A 24,594-nucleotide genomic window follows, 5' to 3' on the forward strand; every position below is an offset into this window, starting at 1 on the left:
TATTTAGTTGAAAATGGATTTTGAAAGTCGTAAGAGCGCGCCTAACAATATATCGTTGCAGATAAACTACATTTATCGAAGTTGACGACAAAACAGCTGTGCAAAGCTTACTAGTATTAGGAATATTTTGGTATATTTTTTCGATTATTCACTAGTACGGTCACCCTGGAAACAGCTGTGAAAAGCTTACTACCACTACAGCATTGACATTTTTGTATGTATGTACGTTATTATTTATGTTAGTTGGGTTGCAGGTCGAGTGCTTGCTAGAACAACTGCCGTAGTTGTGTAGCAAAATTTGTATAAAATTTGACACAAAAAATAAACAAAAAAAATGTACATAAGCTAGTGAAAATCATTCGATACATTACACAACTTTTTTCTATCGGGAAACCAAACCAAAAGGGTTCGCATTCGCATACATATATTTTATACATATTACACGGAAGCCAAAAGGCACAAGAAAGCTGCGGGCAGCAGTAATAACATTCGCGCGTGTGAGTGTACGTTCGTGTGTTGTGTATAAGACGCAGCTGATATTGGGCAAACCAACAACAAGAATAAGAACGACGAAGGAAGAGCGACGTTGAGGCTTTGTTATTGTAAGTAGTTCTGCTTTATGTAATTCGATTGTTTTTTGCATTCTCTTTTTGTTTTGTTGTTACCCATGTTACACCCGCTGACGGCGTTGCCAGATCGCAGCAGATATTTACATAAATATGAGAGCATCTGTTATGTATTTATGTAACGGCCCATGTTTGCCTTTGCAATAGCGTTAATGCGTACTTAGGCATTTGTTTAACATTGTGCAAATTTATCGATGTATCGTGGCCAATTGCATTTAATGATGATTGGCAACACTTTCGGCAGAGCAGCTGTCGTCTTTGCTCTGTTGTTGTTTTTTCTGTTCCGTTCTGTTCTGACAGAAAAGCACGAAACACCGTACGAAAGCAAAACAACTGAAAATGATTGATTTTTCGTCGTGCGTCGGAAAAGTAAGCGACGACTGAGACGACGACGACGACAAAACAAGCTTGTGTGAAAAGTCAGCAGCGCCTGTAATTTTCAGTCTCACAATCGTCGCGCTACTGAGCGGACGGAGCTGCTCTCGTAATTCGAAAAAAGATAAAAATATTTATTGGGAAAAATTAAGCAGAAAATTATAGTGTAAACATTTAATATGTCTTTTCTATAAATCCAAGTTTCGAGTGTAATCTAAATCTAATGTGTAACAAAAAGAAAACGTGCAGAATTCGTGTGTCTAAAAAATTTGTTGGCTTAAAAGTGTGAAATTTAAAAAATAAATAAGAATCTTTGAAGTTCATCTATTTTGTATTTGGTTAAAATATGGATAAAAATGCAAAAGCTGCTTAAAACTCTCGCAACGCCATTTACATAAACCAAGAAAAAAGAAAAGATATCGCTGCCTCTTCCTCTTGAGTGAAGGAATTTTTTGTTGCTGCTGCTGCTGTGTTGCAGAAACTGAAGAAGAAAAAAGCAAAAAAAAATAACAGTGCCAATATACGTCACAGAATTGTGGCGAGAGTAGTGAGAGTGCGAGTGAGACGTCCGACCTGCACCCCCGGAAATGTAACGCACGCATACGAACGCAAAACGAAACGAACGAAACGAAAAACTTGCACCTGAAAGTTTAGTGTCGTCGTTGCTGTCGTTGCGGCCGTCGTGACTTCGTGAACTGTCTTCGTGCTTGCGCTCGTGCCTTCGTTGCATCGAACTGCCGACAGAGGGCAAAGCCAAATTCTAAGTACAAAAGGTTAGTGTTATTAACACACACAATTTCAGTTGCCGTTTTATTTTTTCTTCTGCTGCTGCGGCTTTTCTATCTCATCGTTTGCACCTGTCAAAATGTTAGTTTTATTTAAATACGGAATGTGCGTAAATGTGTGTGTGTGGTGCGCAGGCAGCGGGCAGCATTTGGCCTAATTTTGAGTAGATGACAGGCAGCAACCCCAATATGCAGGGTTGCCTTTTTCTGCTGCTGCGTAACCAATTGAAATTGGGGCACTAGCGAAACGACAACGAAACAGTTGAGCAAAGCAAAGACCGTAATAACCCCTAAAAATCTCAGAGAAAAGCACTACGCTGCCGTTGCTCTGTCGCTGCCTCTGCTGCTGATTTGGCCCAGTTACTAAATCTAATTGCAGCAGCAGCGCAGACGTGTGATAATAGAAATTCTCGAGCAGCAGCAGCAACAACAAATTTTAATTTGTTCAAAGTACTTTTATGAAGATACATTTGTTTGCACACACACACACTCGTACAAATGCACACAAACGCACGCATACAAATGCAAATACAGGCGAAACGTGCTTTGTCAGCGCATTGCTCGCTCTCCCAGAAATATCGCGCAACTTTTGTGCTCTTGCTCCTCTCTATTTGTCTCTCGTTCTTGCTTGCATGGATGCTGAGCCTGAGCCAAGCTGTCTATGCTTTTGGCGGTACATTACACTTGTGTTTATTTTGCAATTGTGTGCGTGCCTGACTGACTGCATGTGTATTAGTGTGCGTGGATAGTTGGATGGGGGCGTTACTGTCATTGTTATTACTCGTCGACCTCTGCCTCTACCGACTGCGACGTCGCCGTCGTTACTGTAATTCGAGTAACTTTTTTTTATTTTTTTTGGGGGTCGCTCTCTAGTTTTGTTTGTAGGACAAATTTATGTATTGATTATGCTTTTATGCATGTTCACGCAATACACTTCAGAACTATATGAAGAGTATGATAATTAACAAAATTGATTACCGCTTTGAGGCCGGGTAGCTACAAGTCGGGCATTGCATTGTTGCTGGGGCGTTTTAGTGTAGAGGGGCGGTGTGGGAAAGAATCATCTGCGGTCAGCTCTTCATGCCTCGTCGCACATTTTCATTGGCATAACAATTTTGTTTGTCGTTTGTCTATTTGCATTTAACTAATTAAACGGCCCAGTGCCGCTCTCTTCTCTCCCTCTCCCTCTCCGGACTCTTTAAAATGGTCGCTTTCCGGTGACAGTTCCAATTTCAGTTTCAATTCCAATTCCAGTTTCAAAATGAAGTGCGAGCAATATTCGAGAGCATATGTTCTGATTGGATTTAAATGGGGTTTACAGTGGTCTAAAGAGTGGGAAGAATGCTACGCCATATTTTCAAAACAATTTTCATTTATCTATCTTTTGTTTATTACTCACAGTCGTCGCTACTTTTGTTTTTATCTGTATCGAAAATAGATTGATTGCCATTGTTATTGTTGTTGGCCCCAACACGCAAGGCACACTTTAATGGAGACATTTATCGAACCATTCGCTTGTTTGTGGCGATAAAACGTGTACTCTGATAGTAAATTTGTACGGACATAAAAACAAAAATCGGCAACGTTATTTCGCCTCTCCGTCCGTCCGTCAATTTGTCCGTCACATTCAAATGCAATTAGCGAGTTGTGGAGGGTCATCAGTTAGTTGGGGGCTGGACACGGAGTCGAGTTGATAACTGCACAAAGTCTATTTGATAGTTGTGCGCTTCATTGGTAGCAAAGTATTACAATACTTATTATTTTAATACAGTATATACTCGGTATATACGGTGAACTAATTGATTTTTAAATTCTATTCATTTTATAATAAGGTTATATTATAAACGTAAGATCTTTGTGATCATACAATTAAAAAGAAACACAAAATAAATTTTTGAAGAATAATTTGGAAGAAAAATATGAAAAAAATAAAAATAATAATAGTTAAACCGACCTAGATTATCAGCAATTGCTTTTTAGCTGGAATTGCTATTTTTCAATTATATTCCCCAAAGAATAATTTTAATAATGCTTTACATTTAATTATTATTTGTATTTATTAATTTTTCCGTTCTCTTGTTGCAAAATTTTACATAATCGAATGTGAGTTCTCTTGAGCTTTCACTGTAATTCAGGTAATTCCCCGGTCCGCTTGCAGTGGCAGTAAAAGCTTTTATAAATAGGCAAAAATAATTATTGTTTATTTCGGTTTCTGTTTTTGTTGCTACTTATTCCCGCTGCTGTTCGCCGTGTTGTGGCTTTATTTTTGTATTTATTTTTAAACGCAATTACGTGCGGAGCAGCGTTTGACAACGACGTTGACATTACAGAAACAGAAACGTGTGAATAGAAATATGATAAACTAATCGGATGACGTGTCGCCTTTTCAACAATACACCACATATCTAACATATATCTCTATATAGTTCTACAATATATCTTTCTTTTCTGCTTTTCCATTTTACTTTCATGTGCCGTCGTCGCTGTCGCTTCACGTTGCGTCTGATTGATGTTTTGGATACATGTATAATTATCGCTCTCTATATGTTGTTGTGTGTATCTGTGTGTGTGGCCCACATTTAATATAGGCTAAGGCAACGTCGTCGTCGTCGCTCAAGTGCAGCCGTATAAATCCCCCATAGATACAACACGACTCGAGGTGCGGGCACCATGGACTCGCTAAAATTACCAAAAGGTTAGCATTGTTATGATGAATGAATGTGCGGAGAAACTAAATACCGAGCATAACAAAAATACTTTCGTTTCGTTTTCATTTGCAGGCAGTGGCAACAGCAGCGCAAGTGGCAGCAATAGCAATCTATCGATATCGGCATCCACATCCGTTGTCGGCAGCCTGGCCACATCGCCCACATCGTCGGTGCCGCCATCTGGCGGCCTGACAGCAGCAGCACTTAAAGCACCGCCTGGCCTAAACAGTAGCACGCCCATCTCGGTGCGTTTCAATGCCAACGAGGAGTCGCTGGATGACATACTGCAGCAATTCCATCACAACTCGCAGCAGCAGCAACAACATCAGCAGCAGCAACAACAACAACAACAACAGCAGCACCACAGTCACAGCCATAGTCACAGTCCAAGTGGCGGTGGCGATGCATCGCCCACATCCAATTTGCTGGGCATGAAGAACAACGGCAGCGTTAGCAACGCTTTGGGCATGATGGTCAATGCCTGCGATTCGCACTCGCTCTCTAGCAGCCCTTCGCAACAACAGCAGCAGCAGCATCTACACCAACAACAGCAGCAGGCAGCATCACTCTTTGGCGTAAGTAATCGATACACTTTGTGGCCTATCGATAGTTTAGAGCTTAGCTATGCGATGTGGTTTTGCAAATAGTTCTGATCGGAAACTTTGTTTAGAAGAGAACTATTATCGAACATATATCGAATACCCTTACTTTGGAGTAATTTAAATATAGTCCCGAGGCTTACATTATAATGTGAAATATTACAACTTAATATCATAATTCAAAAGTTTACAGTATAATGTGAAATACATTTTGCATTTTTAAGATAGCTGTGTCGGTAAAGCACATTATGAGTTCATTATTTAATTGAGCAATCTGGTCGTATACTCTTTCTCAGGTCAATACTAACCCGCTTACTGGTTTGCACTAATTATTTATATAGTTTATTTAGCAAATTTTTCGAATTAGGTTTTCCGTTTACCTTAAATTAAGGTTACAGATATATGCAAGGACTATTTCTATAATTAAATATATTTTATAGTATACGTATACGTATCGCAAGTCGCATATATCCTAATCCTAATTTTGAGTAATTATTAATTTTGTTTATAAATTTATTTCTTAATTTTTTAAACTGTGCTTGCATAGAAAGCGTATTCAACAGTCGACTTGCTCTTTAGCATTCCTTTTCTTTTTCGCTTCATGTTTCTTCGTTGAGTTATCAAAAGTACCGCAAGCAGTCAGCTGGGGCACAGTGATTCATTTTGATATGTCATAACTGGCGTTAATCGCAATTAGAGGCAATTTTGAGTTGTGTATATAATTTGAGATTCATTTGTCGGGACCTCGGACGTTGGACAGTGTGGACAATTAGCATTTCGCATTTAGTTGTTTCAATTAGTGGCAGATTTATTTGATTTGCAACGCGTGTTTCATTTGTTCGCAATACAGTAACTAGTAGTTTTCACTTTTTAGCGGAATTTATTTTTGTTTTCATTTTGTTTCAAAGTGTGTTGTGTTCCTAGCAGCACACACAGTGTCAGCTGTTTTTTGGCCCGCTTGCTTGCTGTGGTGTTATTTTTGTGCCTCGCCTCGCGTTAGTGTCAATTTAATTTGTAGTTGAAGCGTCTATTTTTATGCGCGCAAATATTCTGCCAACAAAAATTTGGTGAACAGATGTGCTGCTTTTGATATTTGATTGCAAAACCACTTGGCAGAAGAATTACTCATTGTTGCAAAATGCATAATGCTAACTATACTTGTGTCTCGCTCTCTCTCGCAGAACGACGAGGTAAATCTGCGCAACAGCTATCTGCAGAGCGGTGGAGGAGGCGGTGGCGGCGGCGGAGGAGGTTTCTTCAATCGCAAAAGGTGAGTGAGCCTGACAACTACAATTGCCATTATTACACACAGCTCGATATAAAGAAAAAAAAGGAATTTACTCTCGTTGACATTGTTTTTGTTGGTGTTGTTGTTGTTGCTGTTTTGGGCGCGCGCCATGCCAAATTGATCACACATACACCCACACAACACTTGCCTACATACATACATGCATATTACATGCTGTAATAATTGTATGTGTACACACTGTTTTAATTCCGACTCAAAACGCCATCTGGCGACCGTAGTTTTTGAGCTTTGGTGCGTGCTAATCGCAAATTATAAACACTGGTTTCTTGTGCGCAAAAATAAATAACGATGACGGCTGCCTGTTGCACATTTGCTGCAAAAAGTTCGTTGACCGAAAGTTTGTGACTTTGATTTTTTGTACTCTTTTTTTATTTGTGCATTTTTAATGCATTTGCCTCCCACCCTTGACTACTGTGGCTAACGACAACGACGACGGCCTTAAACTTAAAGCTCGCTGCGCACTCCCCGCTAGGGCAGCAACTCTTGTAAAGTGCACTACAGCAGCCACTGTGCTTTGTTTATGTGTCGCTTGTATTCAAAAACTCTACTATAGACATAAAAAATACATACATAAAATGTGTATATGTGTGTAAGTACGTCTAGAACTAAGTACAGGGCCCCCGTCTGGGTCTTGGCCGGCTTGCGTGGGAAGGCCGGGATCGTCGCGTCGTCTGGCGTGGTTCACACACACACCCAGACACACAAATACATAAGCACACACAGGAGGAGGCTTTGGCATTTCACATTTTAAATACTGAAATGCATGTCTAGGCGCTTACCTGCGTTGCCACTCTTTATTTTTTCTTTTATTGATTTACATGACGTGTATGTGTATGTGTGTGTGTGCATTTTAGGCCCATCAGCTGTCGGCTTTTCGATTTGTCTGTCAATCAAAAGTTTCCGATTGAAATCTTTGAACTGCGGCGGGTATACATATATTTTTCGCAGCTCCATCTCCATCTCCGACTGCTTCATTTCCGCTACAATTTTCAATTAACTTTTAAACTTTTTGCTAATTGCATTTGCTATAATTGCATTTCACAACACTACACCACCAACCATCACTGCGATTGGTTGTAGCGACACCTGGTGACTGCGCTTATCAGGCGCAGACACGCTTGCTTCCCTCCCTGTCATCTCCCCCCGCCAGCTAAGAGCTAAGTGAGCAGAACGTTGCTCGACGTCGTTGTCGGTTTTTTATGGTTTTTATCTATTTACACTTGTACACGTTTCTATATGTTATAATACATTTCATCATCTGCCGCAGACAACATCAACAGCATCAGCAGCAGCAGCGGCAACATCATCATCTGCATTTGCATCCACCATCCTCATTAAGAGCCCAGAGCTCTCAATCCCAACAGAACACAACACAACACACACATACACATACACAGAAGAAACCATCCACCTACCCATTACCTTGCCCCATGGCAACGTCAACATTTTAAATTACAAAAATTTTTCCATGCAATTTCATGTCTGGGGCTGGCCTTACAGTTTGGCAGCCACTGTGCTTAGTCAATCAATTAGCATGGCCATGCGAGAGAGCTTCGCATTAGTAGTAGAAGCAGCAGCAGCAGCAACACCACAAACAAAACGAAACACGAAACGTAACGAAAAGAAAACAAAACAATACAAATGATACAAATTTGAACTAGTTTCCGATGTCCATTAACCATTCCACTTATTTAACCCATTGCCGCCCACTGTGCGTGTTTTTACTCTCTCTCTATCTCACTCTCTAAATATATGTAACAAACTCTTTTGTTATTTATTTTGGCCAATATTTTTTTGTTTTGTTGGTTCGGTGAAACTTTCGTTATTCTGGGCCGTTGCTATCTTTGCAGCACAGTCTTAAATAGAAGCGACTATATTAACAAACAAAACACACAAAAAATCAAATAACGATTAAAAGATAAGGCATAAGCAATTTGTTGTATACTCTACATACATATGTGTATCGTTAATCGTTGTTATCGTTATCGCAGTAAATAACCAAAATACCGTGCAGTGTCAAGTGTTTGGAATTTTGTTTTGCCAACAGTTTGTTCAGTGCATTTTGAAACTAACCGCAACCAGTGCTGCTCAAATTGCGCCCAATTTTTAACAGCCAACAGCCAGCGCATCTTTAACTGTACGTTCATATATTCTGATTGGAAAATAAGAATAAACAAAAATACCACCACTAGCACCACCAACCAACCAACCACCACCCACCACACCATAAATTCACCACAGCAGCAACAACACTGTATCCTCCTACACCAAAAAAAAAAAAAAAAAGAAAAACAAAAATCCACCACCACAACCAACAACTACAACAGCAACAACAACAATTGAAATACGGCAGCAACAAAAATCGTCAATATAAAGAAAAAACATCAAATAATAAAAATATATAAAAATTAGGAGCAATTTATTGAGAACAATTTTATAGCATTTGCTTCAATTTAGGGTTCGGCAATAAATTATAATGAACTTGAAACTTGCTTAAAAAGACAACCACACGCCCAGTGTAACAAAAGTAATACATAAAAAAATACATACAATATATATAGTTATATATATTCCAATTCCTGATTTCAATTACGATTTTGCATTCTGATTTTCTTTCGTGAATTGTTTTCAATTATTTAATTAACGCTGGGCGGCAATGCGAATCTCCCCGACTTCGACTAATTTTTGCATCTCTCTTTTACAATAATAATAATTATAATATATTCCATCCCTCAATTTGAAGCAAATTCTTTAAACAAATTGCTCCTTTTTATAATGAAACCAAAAACAAAACCAAAAAAAAAAACATTTATAATAGTTTAAATTACAAACACACGTAAATCAAATTGCCAATGAAAAAAGCCTCTTCATCTGTTCTCGTTACCTTCCCTGCAGCTGCAGCGGTATGCCGCCCAATCTCAATCTCAACAAGCTGCCACCGCAGCTGCAACAGCAGCAGCTCTCACCCAATCTGAGTGCGCTGCATCATCATCATCAGCAGCAGCAGCAACAGCAGCAGCAACGTGATGGCGGACACAGTCCATCCTCACCCGGAGGCGGCGGTGGAGGCGGAGGAGGAGGTGGTGGATCACCATACAATGGCTCACAGGCGGGCTGCAGCAGTGGCGGCATCTCGCCCATACCACAGATGTCCATGCCGGGCGTATCGCCCAAGTACAGACGCAGCATATCCTTCCCCATCAAGGGCAGCTCCCCAACGGCGCTCTACGGTTGCCCTGGTTCTCACATGGATGGAGGAATGGGCGGCGGTGCCGGACCAGGTCCGGGACACATGAATATACCGACGCTGTCGATTGGGAATGGTGCTGGCATGGGCACAGCGGGTGCCACAGGCGGAGGCGATGCGCCGTATTTAGGCAACAGCTATGGCAACATGATGGCCACCAACGGACAGTTGCATCATGGAGGCGGTGGCCTGGACAATACTCTGAGCGATTACATGCGTGGCATGTCGCTGGGAGGTGGCGCCGGTGGCGACAACAACATGGGACTCCTGAACGATCGTGGCGGCATGCGAGGATTAGGTGGAGGAGGTGGTGGAGTTAACGTTGGCAACAAGCACCTAAGCGAAGCGGATGCCATGGCTATTGCGGCGAGCAATGATCCCACAGTCTATCTGAACGCCCTGAAGATGGGTTCACCCTCGCGCCTCTCGCCCCATTCCCCGCACTCTCCCATTCAGGGAGGGAATGGAGGTAATGCTGGCGATGGAACCGCGCGGTTCTCCCGCAAGGTGTTTGTGGGTGGACTGCCACCGGATATCGATGAGGATGAGATTACCACATCGTTTAGACGCTTCGGGCCGTTGGTTGTCGACTGGCCACACAAGGCGGAGTCCAAATCGTATTTCCCGCCCAAGGGTTATGCCTTTCTGCTGTTCCAGGACGAGAGCAGTGTGCAGCAATTGATTGATTCGTGCATCACCGATGAGGATAAGCTCTATCTGTGCGTCTCCTCGCCCACCATCAAGGACAAGGCGGTGCAAATACGTCCCTGGCGTCTGGCCGATGCGGACTATGTGCTTGATGCGACAATGTCGCTGGATCCCCGTAAAACGGTGTTTGTTGGCGGTGTGCCGCGTCCCCTGAAAGCCTTCGAGCTGGCCATGATCATGGATCGCTTGTATGGCGGCGTTTGTTATGCCGGCATCGACACGGATCCCGAGCTGAAATATCCCAAAGGAGCTGGTCGTGTGGCCTTCTCGAATCAACAGAGTTACATCGCCGCGATCTCGGCACGCTTTGTGCAGCTGCAGCATGGCGACATCGATAAGCGTGTGGAGGTGAAACCGTATGTGCTCGACGATCAGATGTGCGACGAGTGCGAGGGACAGCGTTGCGGTGGCAAATTTGCGCCATTCTTTTGCGCCAATGTCACCTGTCTGCAGTATTACTGTGAGCACTGTTGGGCGGTGATTCATTCGCGACCCGGGCGGGAGTATCACAAGCCGCTGGTCAAGGAGGGCGCCGATCGGCCGCGTGCGGTGCCCTTTCGCTGGTGTTAACGGCGGCGCTGGTAGGCCGCGCTGCACGACGAGAGACGGCAACAGAGGGAGCAACGACATCGGTTGTTGGACGCAGCGCTGGCAGTGCCGAGAATCATTACCACCAACACAGCAACAACGGAAACTGGAACGGGGCAGGAGCGATGCCATGAACAGAATCAGATTTAGAATCAGAATCGGAAGAAGTACGAGTAACGAGTAAGATGTAACGAGTAACGAGAGTATGGTGTGAAGACATCAGCAGGCGAAAGTTGTAAAGTTTATCTATAAGACAAGCACACAGACGCACGGATACATTCACTACAACAACCAACAAGCGAAGCAGAGAGCAGAACTATAACCAACAAGTAAAAGACACTGTCACAGACAACACACCTCGACTTGGCGAGAGGCTGTAAAAAACCAGGTGCAATAGCAGCTAAAAAGAGTCTAGCTAAAATGAAAGAGAGAAAGCAGTTTTGTTGTAACCAACACTCGCCTATAAGAAACTGCAACATAGTTTTTAGACGTTTTTTTTTATTAAGTAATTTATTTAACAAACCTTTTGTTTACGCGGAATCTTTTGCACAGTATTTTTTGTACTTTATTTTTTTTTATAGTATCAAGATATGCCATCTATCTCACTTAAGACCACCAAAAAAAGAAACAATAACGAAAATGTTATTATTAGGGACATTTATCCTCCCTTTAGTCAGCCAACAATCCTCGCAAGGCATCTTTAGATTAGATCGAGACTAGTTATTACGATACCAACTATATCATTTTTGACTAGTCGAAAATTACAAATGAGCTGAAATGAAACAATGTATATAAAAAGAGATAAAAAGAGTGTGTCAGAGACAGAGAAGCGAATAATTTGAAACCAAAACGCAATCCATAAGTTCCTACCTTTAAAAATCGGTAACGAAACAAAATGCATATACAATATAGAACTTAGAACCCACAAAGAAATTTACAACGGGATACAAAAAGCAATATCGATTTAACATTGTACATTAGAGATGAAATATTTTCACAAAATATTTCCACACAAAATAATTTCACCACAATGATTTTCAATATAATTTATTAACTCAGCGCCTAACCTAAACATTTAAATATTGAAAATAATCACACAATATCAAAAATATTTTCAATAGAATTGCGTTTAGATTAGATATAAAAAAATAACCTACGCGTTTCTATATTGAAATCTTTCAATATATAAATTTTCATTCAGCGCCATACAAAATAAATCTTTCACACCCTTCTATATTGAAAAATATTGAATATTTTCAAAATACAATTGCGTTTAAATTAGAGATCAATATTAACCTAACCTATTGTATTCCATACAAATATGTTCAATACGATGTTTTAAACTCAGCGCCACACAAAGAATTAGAGATCAAAAAAAAATCCTTACACCTTTCAGTATTGAAAAACTCGTTCAATATAAATTAATAATCACCCTTCTATATTGAGACTCTACACTAAATTAGCTACACTTAACTGAATATTGAAAATGATTTTCATTACAATTCAATTACACATTTTATTTCAGTATAATTTAAATACCATTTTAAAGAAAATAGTATGAAGTTGCATTTTCAATCTTTTGCCATCATCCATGTCAATATCATAACAAGTGCCATTTCAAATCCGAGTGACCCTTTAACTAAAACATTACACATCATATTTCTTGAATTACACAAGGTGATTAAGTAATTTTCGCAGCTTAAGCTACAGCTCAGGAAATTAAGTTATGTGGTGTTGCTTTCCGGAAATATATAGTTGATTTACTTCTCCGATATTACGTTACATGTCAGAAACGTACGAGTAGACAAAAAGACACAATAATTTTGAATTGTACGGGGGTACAACAACACACAGACTACACGAATACACTACGATTCTGACATGCGACGTAATATCCTAGACCCACACATACACACTCAAAGGATGCAATAAAATTACTCGGCTATAGGATACATTAAAATGAATGCAATGAAATTAGAATCGAAACTCGGCTAGGACACATAAAAAAAAAACAAAAGAATAAATTAACGCAATGAACTAGAATCAAAAATCGGTCAATGAAACGCAAACATAATTTATTCGTTCATCGAATCTTTTACACACTCTCTTGATAAACTAGAAAATAGAATATAAACGCGATGGACATTTTATTTAAAAGCTCATTTTTAGTTTGAGCCTAGTCACAAAAACCAACAACCAAGCACGCAAAACCTACACAAAGAAAATACACCCGACAGTGTTTTTTTTGTTAATTGTTAAATAAACAGCATTTGAATTAATGAACTATTAAAAAAATGTCAAATAAACTAATTGTTATTAATAACAAAAGGATGTCAAATTGCTTGTGTTCAGTATTATGTTTATATTTTTTTTATTTGTGTCACATTGTTTGCCTTAGTTTTTATTCTTTTCTATATAAATATATTTATTTAAAATATTTTGTTGTAAGATGGGCGTGTTGCAAACAGCAAACGGCAAACAGCAAGCAAAGAAACCACAAAATGATAAAAAACGTTTTTTATGCATAAAAAGAAGAAAAACAAATCTATAAATACTTAACTTACACTTATATTAGACAACTTTTTATATAGCAATTTTTGTATAAACTGTTTTTTTAGGAACACAAATCTTATATATATCTATATATATAAAACTAAAAATCTGAATACATACTTTTGTGCAATACTAATTCGTAAACAATTCAATACATGTATTTATAAATATTATAATATATATATATATATACATTATATATATAAAGGCATAACTAAAGGTATATGTTAATTGCGTTATACAAATACGAAGATACAAGATATACATAAATAACATTAAAAGAATTTGCAAACGCGTAACCAAGTTAGCTTAATGAAAACAAAAATATCAAAGAGACCCCGAGTTAAAAACTTTTCCAATTTCGAGGGTTCAAAACAAAACAAAATATATCTGCAATATTTTCTGTTGATTTTTTTAGTTAACCAACTGAAACTTTCGCAGTTGACAACAGTATATAATAATATCTAATATCTTATATAATACGATTCTCAACATAGCAAACAAGAAAAAACAATTTTAAATATGTAGACTTTATATAAAGAAAAATTAGCAAATGAATAATAGTTATTTTTAATTTCCAATTTATATACGAAAATTTTGCTACATCAAAAATGCATGTTTAATGGCACTTGAGCAAAAACAAAATACGATATTTTTTCTATATACTAATGAGAAACAAAAAAGAAAGAAACAATGAAAAGTACTACAAGAAATAAATTCATTAAATTACAAGAAGATAAGTACAAGTCACTTTCGACTTTTAAATGTATATTATATACGATAGTCAAATCTATTAGCAAATTTTTGCTCGCGCTTTGTTTACAAATGGAAAATACGAAAAAAATGAATTAACTCTTAAATGAAATTCAAATTCAATGTCGATCGCGTGGCACTTTCATAAAAGAAAAGGAAATACAAAAAGAAAGAAAAGGAAAGAAAACAAACAACATTAATAGCAATTTTCTAGAATTTTTATATTATAAATTAATAACTGAAACGACATATATACTGGATATATGTGTGTGTGTGGCATATGTAATTCTATATATACATATATATATATATTTTTGAAACTGCATAAACAACAAATTAGATGACTTGAAGCGTTCGTTCGTTTGTTTTTAAATTAATTGTTAGCAAATTAATTAATTGTATTAAAACATTACACATTATGGAATCTTTCCAACCAAAAAAAAAAAAAAAAGAAGAAAAACAAAACATTTTGCAGCCTGCTCCTTGTAGTGTAAATGTTTTATGCAAATATTTTAATGAAATGCATACAGGCGCGTTGCTAATATTGTGCTAAACACATTGAGAAAAGTAATTAAATGCTAGTCTTTAAAAAGACATTTAAATATGTAAAGGAAAAGCGTTTGGTAACGATGACGAAGACGATGACGATGTTTTTTAAATGTAGTGAAATTCAATATTTTATAGATTTTTATACTTTTATATAAACATATACTTTATACTTTAACTGTTAACAAAACAAAAAAAAAACCTACAAAAATTGCAAAAAACCAACCAAAAAAATATGAATATTTAAATATGCTAAAAGTTGTATGACAAAACTATTAAACGGAAATATTTTACATATACCAAAAAAAGAAAAAATAATAAGAACTCTTAAACAATTTAAGCAAACGCTCAATGTTTTTGCAAAAACACTGGAATCTTGTGTAGCGTGCTATAATTAAACTAAGCATCACTTGTTTGTTATTTAAGTATTCCAAACGAAAAAAAAGAAGAAAGAAAGAGTGACGAAGATAAAGAATGAAAGAAGAATTAGTCAAAGACATTTGCGTTTACGAAATCAAATCATATTAGAGAAAGTAACGCCCCTTCGAAGACTACGCTAATTGTATTGTTTTTAGTTTGTAAATTTTGTTAAACATCTGTGTACATTATTAAGAACAGCTTTTAGTTTTGTTATATTGATTTGACGATAAAGACGAAGTCGAAGACGAAGACGAAGACGAAGACGTTTTCATATTGTATACACCTGAGTGCATTATTTGAGTGTTGCAATCATTTGGAGTAACTTCTCTGTATGTATGATGTGAGTGTTTATTTGTTATAGTTTATGCGTGGATGACGCTAGCTAGTGTTATATTTTTTGTACGCCGAATTCTTAAATATATTTTTATATGTTTTGTAGTCTGTAGTTTCCTGTAGCTTTAACCAATTGCGTTGATACACTTTTATACCTTGTTTTTTCTATATATATTTATATACAACATATATAAATACAATTAATATATGAAAATATTTGATATATGCAATTTATACAAAAACCACAAAAAAAAAAAACAAATGAGAAAAAAAAGAAAACTGAAATGAAAAACCTTTTGCTATTAATAAATGAACATCAGTATATTGTGTTTTATTATTTTGTTCGTTTCGAAACTTTATTGTAAATATATTAAATATACTCTCGAAATACTGAATATAAAATAATTAATAGAACATAAAATATTACATATAACTAAATACTTAAACGATACAAAAGACTCTGCAAAAAAAGTATTGGAACTCGAACTTATTATTAAATATTTAATATGTTTACTACAAATTGGTCAATATGTGTTTTTGATACCAAATATGAACAAACCAAAAAAAAAAAAAACAAAAACAAAAAATTAAAAAATGAAAAGAAAATATATGAAATTTACACGTAGTACAATTGATGAAATTTATAAAACGTAATAATATTATGTATGTATTTTTGAAGAAAAAAACTGGAGAGAATTTGCTTCAAGTAATTGCTAATAAATGACAAATTAAAACCTAATAATAATTACCAATAATTAATAAATTCAAAGTGGAAAATTGCAATCCTGCTTAGTGCACTTCTGCATTCCTGAGCCGCATTTTGTTTTCTTCACATTTCTATAAAGCAAAAAACAAATGCAAAAACATATAAACAAATACATATAAATAGTAATTAATAACCATGAAATTTGCATTAGAAATGAATAGACAATTAAAAGTATTAGCTATTATGATTTATTATTATGAACAAAATTATTGATTATTTTTTGAGTATTTTCATAGCACAATTTTTGTACAGTGTTTTCTTTGTAGTTAGTGAAACAAAAGAACAAGTAATGAAAGGTAAAAGAGCAAACGCAATGTTTTAAATAGAAAATTTTTTAAACTGAACAAAAACCCTTGAATGAACCTTAAATTTTACGCTAATTGGAATGGTTAAAGAAAAATAAAATAAAGAAACAAAAACATAACAATACAAGGTTATAACATTTGGTACCTTTTAAAAACTTATTCAAGGATTTTATAATATAAATCGAATCTGAATCTGATTGAGAAAAAGTAGCCTGTATAGCGAGTGTCGAGCACTCGCTCTTCCATTTTTTAATTTTGCGTGTGAAAAACAATTCTCGCGCATCTTAGTCCTTTGAAATGTAACTAAAAATTGAGCGCCCTTACTAATGAATTCCTTTTAGCTAAATATTCAGAACAAAAAAACATAAAAGAAAAAAACAAAAATCAAGCAAGAGCATATAATTTTTTAGCATTATACAATTTAAAACAAGACAAACCAAAAAAGTATAAATATATGAACATAAATAGTAAAACCTAAAGTAAAGTTGGCATATATGACAAAAACTATATAGTAAACCAAAAAATAATGATATATATATCTTATATATATATGAAACAATAGCATTATACGTATACATATAAAGCGTATGAAAAATTAGCAAAATATTCCATATTTTATAGTCATTTTCAATAAACGTAATTTTTTAATTTTTACAAAATTAAAGTTGACAAAAAAAGGAAAAAAAAAAACAAGAAAACAAAAAAACCAAAAAAATATTTGTAGTTTTCTAAATCCAACAAAACAAAAATGTACTTTCGATTTCCAATCATGTTTTTCCTCCAGACGTTTTTGAAATGCGTTCTTCAAATTCGATTCGCGATGATTCGAGATACCAGATTACAGATTAAACAGAGTTAAATGTTCAAAGCAGAAAATAAAAACGAAATATATTCAAAATAGAAGATGGTATTTTTCATAATACCAAAAGTAATCTTAATAAAAAAAAACCCCATATGGATGATAAAATGATAACAATGATAAAACCAAAATGCATATATACATACGATTCATACCTAAAACTAGACGGCTCTCCAAGTAAAGAACTCTCCCCCTCTCTCAAAATGACGAAGATCGAAAAACGTAAATCGAAAATCGAAACTAAAATATCAGCAGTAACTACAATGCAATATTTCAAAATAAAGAAACCAATAAACAAAAACGAAAAGAAAAGAAAACAAAATAAAAGCAAATTAATGGAAATATGTAAAACCGTAACGAATGAAATATACATATACGATTATATACACAAGAAATATATTCCAATACCTTTTCTAAGGCGAAAACAATACGAAAAACAAAATAAAAGACACAAAACACACACCAACACAAAAATACACACAAGAAACACAGAGGAAAACGCAAAATGCAGGTTATAGGACAAAAAGTGGAAAACAAAACATATATCTTCATTCAAATAAATAAAAATAACTTTTCTGGAATAAATTAACAAAATATCTTTTGATTATATAATTACGGCTGTTTCTTTTAGCAAAACGAAATGGGAAATTTTTAGAAATTCTCATTTTTTAACAATTAACATTTTACATCTGCTAACATTGAAATATATGTATATGAAATCATCACATGATTGTATTGAAACCTTTACTGATTGCGGTCAATCTTGAAATAAGAATTGAAGTGATTCAGATTATTTGGTGATTAAGTTTATTCGGAACTTTAGTCTCCACTTTTTTCGCTCACAACTTAAACGTAAAATGTTTCAATTATTCACTGAGTAAAATTTCAATTGTTTTCTGATCAATTTTAAAATTACTTTTGTGGCAACTACACTAAAAACTTTGCTGAAAATTACAACAAAAAATTGAATAGGCAGGGACAAAGTTGCACGCTGTTGAGATGTGGAAGTATTGCTTAACTGGCAAGAGTTCTGTCCACTCTAGGTATTCTGAAAGGCTGTGGTGTAAATGTAATTGTTATTGTGTATTTTTAAGTTCAACGTTTTTGAAATATCTGACAAGTTTTCGTCAAAATTCTTATTCCAGATCGGGGAGCATTGAGCGAATATCGCCGACGACGAGTGGCCCCAACTTGATAACGGCGCTGTCAAGCAGCGTGACAGCTGCCAGTGGCGACACGAATCCAAACGCCAGCGTTGGCACCTGGAAGTTGATCAAGGGCAAGGTGTCGCAGACAATTGAGGACATTAAATCCTCGAAGCAGCATCACACACAGCAGCAGCATTCAACGCACAGCATTCCGGTCATAGTTGCCGAACCCGTGGCCCTCACTGCTGTCGGTTGGAGCAACGACGGCGATTCGGACACCGAGTGCGTCACCATCAACACACCGCTGGGCGAGGAGCACAACAACTCGGACTCGGATCCGGACATTGAGCTGCTGCAGCACGACAGCAGCAGTTTGGGCAGCGGCGACATTGCGGCCACAGCTGCGATCGGCAGCAAACGTTCACGCTTGCGTTCCGGCTTGGCGCACATTAAGTCCAAGGTGAAGGCCAAGCAACAGGCCAGCGTGATGAACAAAAAGGAACTCAGCTCCAGTCCCTGCGCTCCCACGGCGCTGCGCAGCAATTTTCTGCGTCGTCGCCACAATGCCGAGCCCAGTGCCGAGCCGTCGACGAGCACTCAAGCGCAAGCTCAGGCCGCTGAGGCACAGGCGAAGCAGCAGCCAAGCTCCACCACGGAGATTCCTGTTGCCAGTGGCAAGGTAAAGCGTGGCATTGTCATGGCACGCAAGGATGTCGAAATAGAGTCGGGCGTTGAGGTGCTCGAGGACATGATACCCACGAGTAGCACGGAGTCTCCAGAGTCTGCACCAGCTGCTGGCAGCAAAGAGCACGAGGTGCCATCGAGAGTGCGCATAGCGCTAGATTTGAATTTGGAGCGTGAGGATTCCGACACCGATCTACCTCCAGTTTCTCAGCAACGCACTGCTTCCAACAGAAGCGTTTTCAGTGGCTCGCGGTCAGAATTGTGGGCAAGTTTGAGCAGCGCTTCCATCAACTGGCGCGTTAGTTCCGTGGCACCGCCGATGTTCCTAGTGAGCAGCGTGGTTTTGTTGCTTGTGATGCCTCTGCCGGATTTCCTGCGTGGCGTGCTTTCAACTGTGCTTGTTGTCATGGCCGTCAATTGGTCCAGCTCGTATGTGCAGTATTTATTCGAGAATTATGTGCTAAAGACGCATCCGGAGCGCATGCCCTTCCAGATACCCAACTACTTTACGATGCCCTTCTGTGAGATTCCCGTTGTGGAGGAGCACAAGACCGTTAAGACCTATTCGGGCTGGTTAAATGAGATTAGCACCTACGATCCGGCCAACTTTTCAATTAATATGACGCGTGCCGTTTATGTGCGTCTCGATGGTTCGGTGTTGAAGATGTCGGGTACAAATGCGCGGATTCCTAAGCGGCGCATGTGGAACGAGGCGCCCATCGATCGCAATAAAGTGTTGTTTACGGATCATCGTTCCTACGATTTGCGCGATTGTCGCATCGAGCTACTGCCCGTGGGCTTAGCCAAGAAGCGGTGAGTCTCGGTTGATATTCTATGCTCAAGAAACATTTTCTAATTAAACTGTCTTTTCAGTTTCTTCAATCGCAAGTATCCTATACAGCTGATCATCAAGAATTTGTGCACTGGCTTCACGACGCCACAGGATAATGTGCATAGCCAATTTGATGTGCAGGCAAAGGATACGAAATCAAATCTAGTTGGCATTAATATAACGCCACCAGGCACCGATGAGCTAGAGAAACCAATTGATTTTGCTGCCACAGTGCTGCAGGCAGATGTGAGTTGTTTAAATTCCATTTAAATAGAACACTACTAATTAGTTTCTCAACTTCTAGCTACGCCAGCTACGTAATACTGTCAATCCGGATCTGGGATTACAAGATCTCACCATGCCCTGTGGCGATGAGGTGCGTCTGCTGCTCTTCGCACGCTGCGATCGCGAGAAGGAAGATTGGTATCGTCGCTTTATCACCGCCAGCAAGGGCATTGTGCACGAACAGGATTTGCATGTGCCAATGATACGCTTTGTCGAGGACACCGATCTGCAGGCAGCCGCAGCCCAACAAGCTGTCAACTTGTTAATGGGACAGCCCAGCAAAGTAACTTAAAGATAAGCCTATATCAAACTAAAAATTAATGATGAATTCCTTGTTAGACTCGCACGGAAAAGAGCGATGAGAAGAGCATGACTTCGCTGGCTTCCAACAACAATGATGAAGCGGGCTCCAATACACCGGATACGCAGTGCGATGATATACTCGAGGACGATGAAACGCCAGATGCGGCTAAAGATGGTTTTGAAGGTCTCATTATGAATGCTGATGTAGCCAGAAATCCACAGGATTATGTCAAATTTATGGCTGTTTATCAGGTAGCTGCAGCAGTTAACATAGTGCATCATTATATTTATTTAATTTCCTTATGAGTTGCATCATTTATTCATTATTATTTTGTACCCTTAGCAAGCTTGTAAGCAAAACCAAATCCCCGTTTGCCGCAAGCCACAATATGATCAAAAGCACTCAGGTCGACATCGTAGAAAAGTATGTTAACTTTTGATTTCCATTTCAATCGTTAATTTTTATAAGTTATCAGTTTGACAAGTTACTAATCTAACGTTGCATTTGTTTGTCTAGGCTCGCCGTGCCAAACGTCAGGAGGATGAGCTGTGGAAGGGCATTGATCAGTCGCTTTTCCTTGGTCCCTCTGGCAGCGTTGTCTGGGCCAATGTGGTGTTGGGTCGCTGCCTTTTTAGCTGGTTGCACGACACTGCGCTGCATCTGAAGATCCAGGAATTTATGCAGAAGAAACTCAACTCGATTAAGGTATATTTGAAATGATTATTTTATATGTTTGTACTGAAAGTTTACGCTCTTTTTAGCTGCCCAGCTTTATGGAGGAGGTTGTCATTACCAACATCTACTTGGGCGAGTCGCCCATGCTGTTCCATCGCATGTCGCAACCCATGCTGGATGAGCGCGGCGTCTGGCTCGATGCAGATGTTACCTACGAGGGTCTCGCCCACATTACAGTGACCACCAAGCTGAATCTGTTGCGTGTGCGCAGCAAGCCCAAATCATCGCCTGTGCTTGTGGACACTGTTCCACAAGGAGCAGAGCCACCGCCAGATACGCGCAGCATGCCCGATGAGCTGTCACAGGAGGGAAGTAATAATGCCATCTACGACAGCGATGCCGAGAGCTCGGGTGGATCCTCATCGGATTCCGAAAGTCCAGCAGCCGGCGTTTCCACTGAGCCAGTCGGGCAAACTGAGTAAATAACAGAAAGATATTCTGAATATGGATTGCTAATTTAATTAAATTTATGCTTTTTAGGTTCTTCCAAAATTCACCGGGCAATGCTCGACGCATTTTCAAGATTGTCGATCGCATTGCCACTTCCAATCTGTTTCAATATGCCACCGAACTGCCGTACGTGCAACGTGCCATGGAGAACATGAATGCCAACATCACGCTGCGTGTTGAACTCAAGGGTTTGGTTGCACGTGCCACCCTAAACCTGCCACCGCCGCCGTCTGATCGTGTGTGGTTAAGTTTCCGTGGCCCTCCACGTCTTTGGATATCGACAAAGCCCCAGGTGGGCGATAAATCTGTGGACTGGTCGATTGTCACCAATGTGATTGAGAGCAAACTGTGTGAGGCGGTCAACAAGTATTTGGTTTATCCGAATATGGTGGATTTCAGCATACCATTTCTTGGCAAGCCAACCTATGACGACGAGCCGTCTGTTCCTGGGCCCGTTTAACTATAGTAACGAAGCGATTTTTTATTCGGCAAACCAAAATATTCTATGTAATCGTAATTCCAAACAGAATTTAACACAAAGTGTGAATGGGTTTTCTATATAACAAAAAAGAAAAAACAAAAAAAAAACAGAAAAAAAACGAAAAAATATTTAGTAATGAGACTAACTCTAAAGCTTAGCTTAGTTTGCGATCTCGCTCCAAGTGTTTTGAGTACTTATCGATTAAGGCAACAGAGAACAAACAAAACTACAAAATATTCCAACCGACAAGTTCGAAGCGCTTATTTTCGCCCCGATCTTCAATATCTTAGTACAGCCCATACGAATTATTTTATATATACTTATATTGTAAAACCGATTTTGTCTAACCAAATATATATTTTGAGAAACGTTACGAAATTATTTACTCGAAGTATTCCATACACACCACACATATTTCTGATAGCGGTTAAATGTATATAACTTTAAGAAACTATCTATATCTATATAACTAACTATATATCGTATATATTCCTACACGAATTCCACGCTAATATACACGTATATATTTATATTTACATATATGTACTTATTTATCTTTGGTGTGGTTTTGAATTGACTTTTATACAATTATTTAACTATATTATATTCTCTAATAGCTATAGATGAAACATGAACATTCGCCAAAAAGAAGACAAAAGTTTCGAACTACTCTTATATCATTTACAAGTCTGGAAGAAAATATGAACAAACTGGTCGCAAGACACGACTATATAATTTCCCAAAAGAAGAACAAAATATATAATATATGTATGACTAATGTCCGCGAGATTTGTAACGCTGCATTGTAATGATGACTCTATGTTAGAATGTAAGGATTTGATTTTAAGAATAAAATGTGCAACTTTTCCAATAAACTTGTATTTTATAATGGATGGGATTGATGAAACTATGAAAAATAAATCTGCGATGCTGACAAAGCAACTAGAAATACCAGGCGAACAGCAAATACAGCAGGCTTGAAAATTTCCATTTGCGCTCAAAGATTTACTCTTACTCTCTTATCAGTAGCTCAAGAAAATAAGCTTTCACTCAAACTCGCTCACTCTCTCAATGTGGCTCAATCTGAATTTTCAGCTTGCTGCTAATTTCTGTTCGCCTGGTATTCAAGCTCAAAATTAGCCCCTGTCGATGATGACTTTCAAATTACCTACAATCTTATCTGAAAAATGAATGAACAGCCCTTTTTCCAAATAATAAAATATTTCTTCTGGTTTTTATTTATTAATGTTTTATTTTTCGTTCACGTTCAGAAATGTACATTTTAAATTTCGTTTTGTGTTTTGTTTATGCTTTTAATGCTTTCGTTTTTATTAATGTTTTTATGGGGGATTCTTGTTTTCGTTCTTTTTTATTTAATTATGTTTTTGGGGGTTTTTAGTTTGCTTCAAAAGTACATTAAGTAAACTACAGACATACGAGTACGTGTTTATAATATGCATTAATAATAGATATTTATATTAATATGTATATATGTATACGATGTATGTATTTGTAAATCTGCATACACATACATATATATAGAATTCAAAAAATGTACAACATTCATTTTTAACAAAAAGGATAAACACGATGCTCGTTTCACGATTCGATTCGATTCACGACGCGTCCTCTCTCAATACGTAGTTAAAAACTTGAATATAGCAATAGCAAAAACAACTAAAATTACAACTTAAACGTAGAAGACTTACGATCTAGTACACATAGTACACACTTTCAATAATTCAAAACTTGCGTATCTTTTCTAATTTGCCGTTACAACGTTTTATAGCTTAACTATAAATTTCAAAATTTAAATTGATTTCGTTATTCCTTTTCTTTTATCTTGTGATGTATTTGAGTGGAATTTCTCGATTCGATAAAGTGAAACGAAATGAGTAGGACTACAAAATGTGAGTTAATCGTAAATTACTCGTATTATGAATGTATGTATGTATGTATGTATGTTATGTTATGTGGTATGTGTATATACTATATAAGTATGCTTGTATATATAGTAGAATACTACTTAAGAACTAAAAACTGCTATCAAAACAGATTTTCTTCATTTCACAAATAAATATGCGTAGCATTTTCCATTAAAAACTTTTGCTTGATTTCTTCTTCATGATGCTGTTTGTTGTTGTTGATGTATTTGTTTTTTAGTTTTTGTCTTTTCTGGCGGCAATTTTGAGCAA

General features: G+C 37.6%; 2 protein-coding genes and 1 long non-coding RNA gene across 8 annotated transcripts in view; all 3 read left to right on the plus strand.

Annotated features, from left to right (window-relative positions):
• The first annotated feature begins 244 nt into the window (after positions 1 to 244).
• Positions 245 to 22,581, plus strand: LOC133842841 (translational regulator orb2-like). 6 transcript variants are annotated; one of them, XM_062276105.1, is made up of 12 exons: positions 245 to 602; positions 4,375 to 4,481; positions 4,567 to 5,069; positions 6,275 to 6,363; positions 18,626 to 20,125; positions 20,186 to 20,390; positions 20,449 to 20,712; positions 20,769 to 20,984; positions 21,076 to 21,156; positions 21,250 to 21,438; positions 21,495 to 21,886; positions 21,949 to 22,581. In XM_062276105.1, exons 2-12 carry the CDS (start codon positions 4,457 to 4,459, stop codon positions 22,376 to 22,378), a joined length of 3,894 nt encoding a protein of 1,297 aa, XP_062132089.1. In that variant the 5' UTR covers positions 245 to 602; positions 4,375 to 4,456; the 3' UTR covers positions 22,379 to 22,581. The 6 variants fall into 6 exon arrangements, with proteins under 6 accessions (XP_062132089.1, XP_062132090.1, XP_062132088.1 ...); XM_062276106.1 differs by lacking the exon at positions 245 to 602 and adding an exon at positions 1,052 to 1,780; XM_062276104.1 differs by lacking the exon at positions 245 to 602 and adding an exon at positions 1,053 to 1,774.
• LOC133842845 (uncharacterized) lies at positions 6,377 to 8,700 on the plus strand. Its single transcript, XR_009894444.1, has 2 exons — positions 6,377 to 7,604; positions 7,670 to 8,700. It is a non-coding gene; the product is annotated as an uncharacterized LOC133842845 (long non-coding RNA).
• Positions 22,582 to 23,611: 1,030 nt separating the features above from the next.
• Positions 23,612 to 24,594, plus strand: part of LOC133842840 (otoferlin) — a 30,676-nt gene continuing 29,693 nt past the window's right edge. The window contains exon 1 of the mRNA XM_062276102.1: positions 23,612 to 24,309. The gene's annotated coding sequence lies outside the window, so the exon portion shown is untranslated. The remainder of the gene's footprint in view (positions 24,310 to 24,594) is intronic.

This window comes from Drosophila sulfurigaster, chromosome 3, assembly GCF_023558435.1.
Source record: "Drosophila sulfurigaster albostrigata strain 15112-1811.04 chromosome 3, ASM2355843v2, whole genome shotgun sequence".
NCBI lineage: Eukaryota > Metazoa > Arthropoda > Insecta > Diptera > Drosophilidae > Drosophila > Drosophila sulfurigaster.

What these genes read in the sequence shown, in the direction of transcription:
- LOC133842841 (XM_062276105.1), top strand. Translation starts at nt 4,457, where the DNA reads ATGGACTCGCTAAAATTACCAAAAG. An exon ending in CTCGCTAAAATTACCAAAAG is followed by an intron (nt 4,482 to 4,566) that starts GTTAGCATTGTT and finishes TTTCATTTGCAG; the next exon opens with GCAGTGGCAACAGCAGCGCA. An exon ending in CCACAGTGCTGCAGGCAGAT is followed by an intron (nt 20,391 to 20,448) that starts GTGAGTTGTTTA and finishes CTCAACTTCTAG; the next exon opens with CTACGCCAGCTACGTAATAC.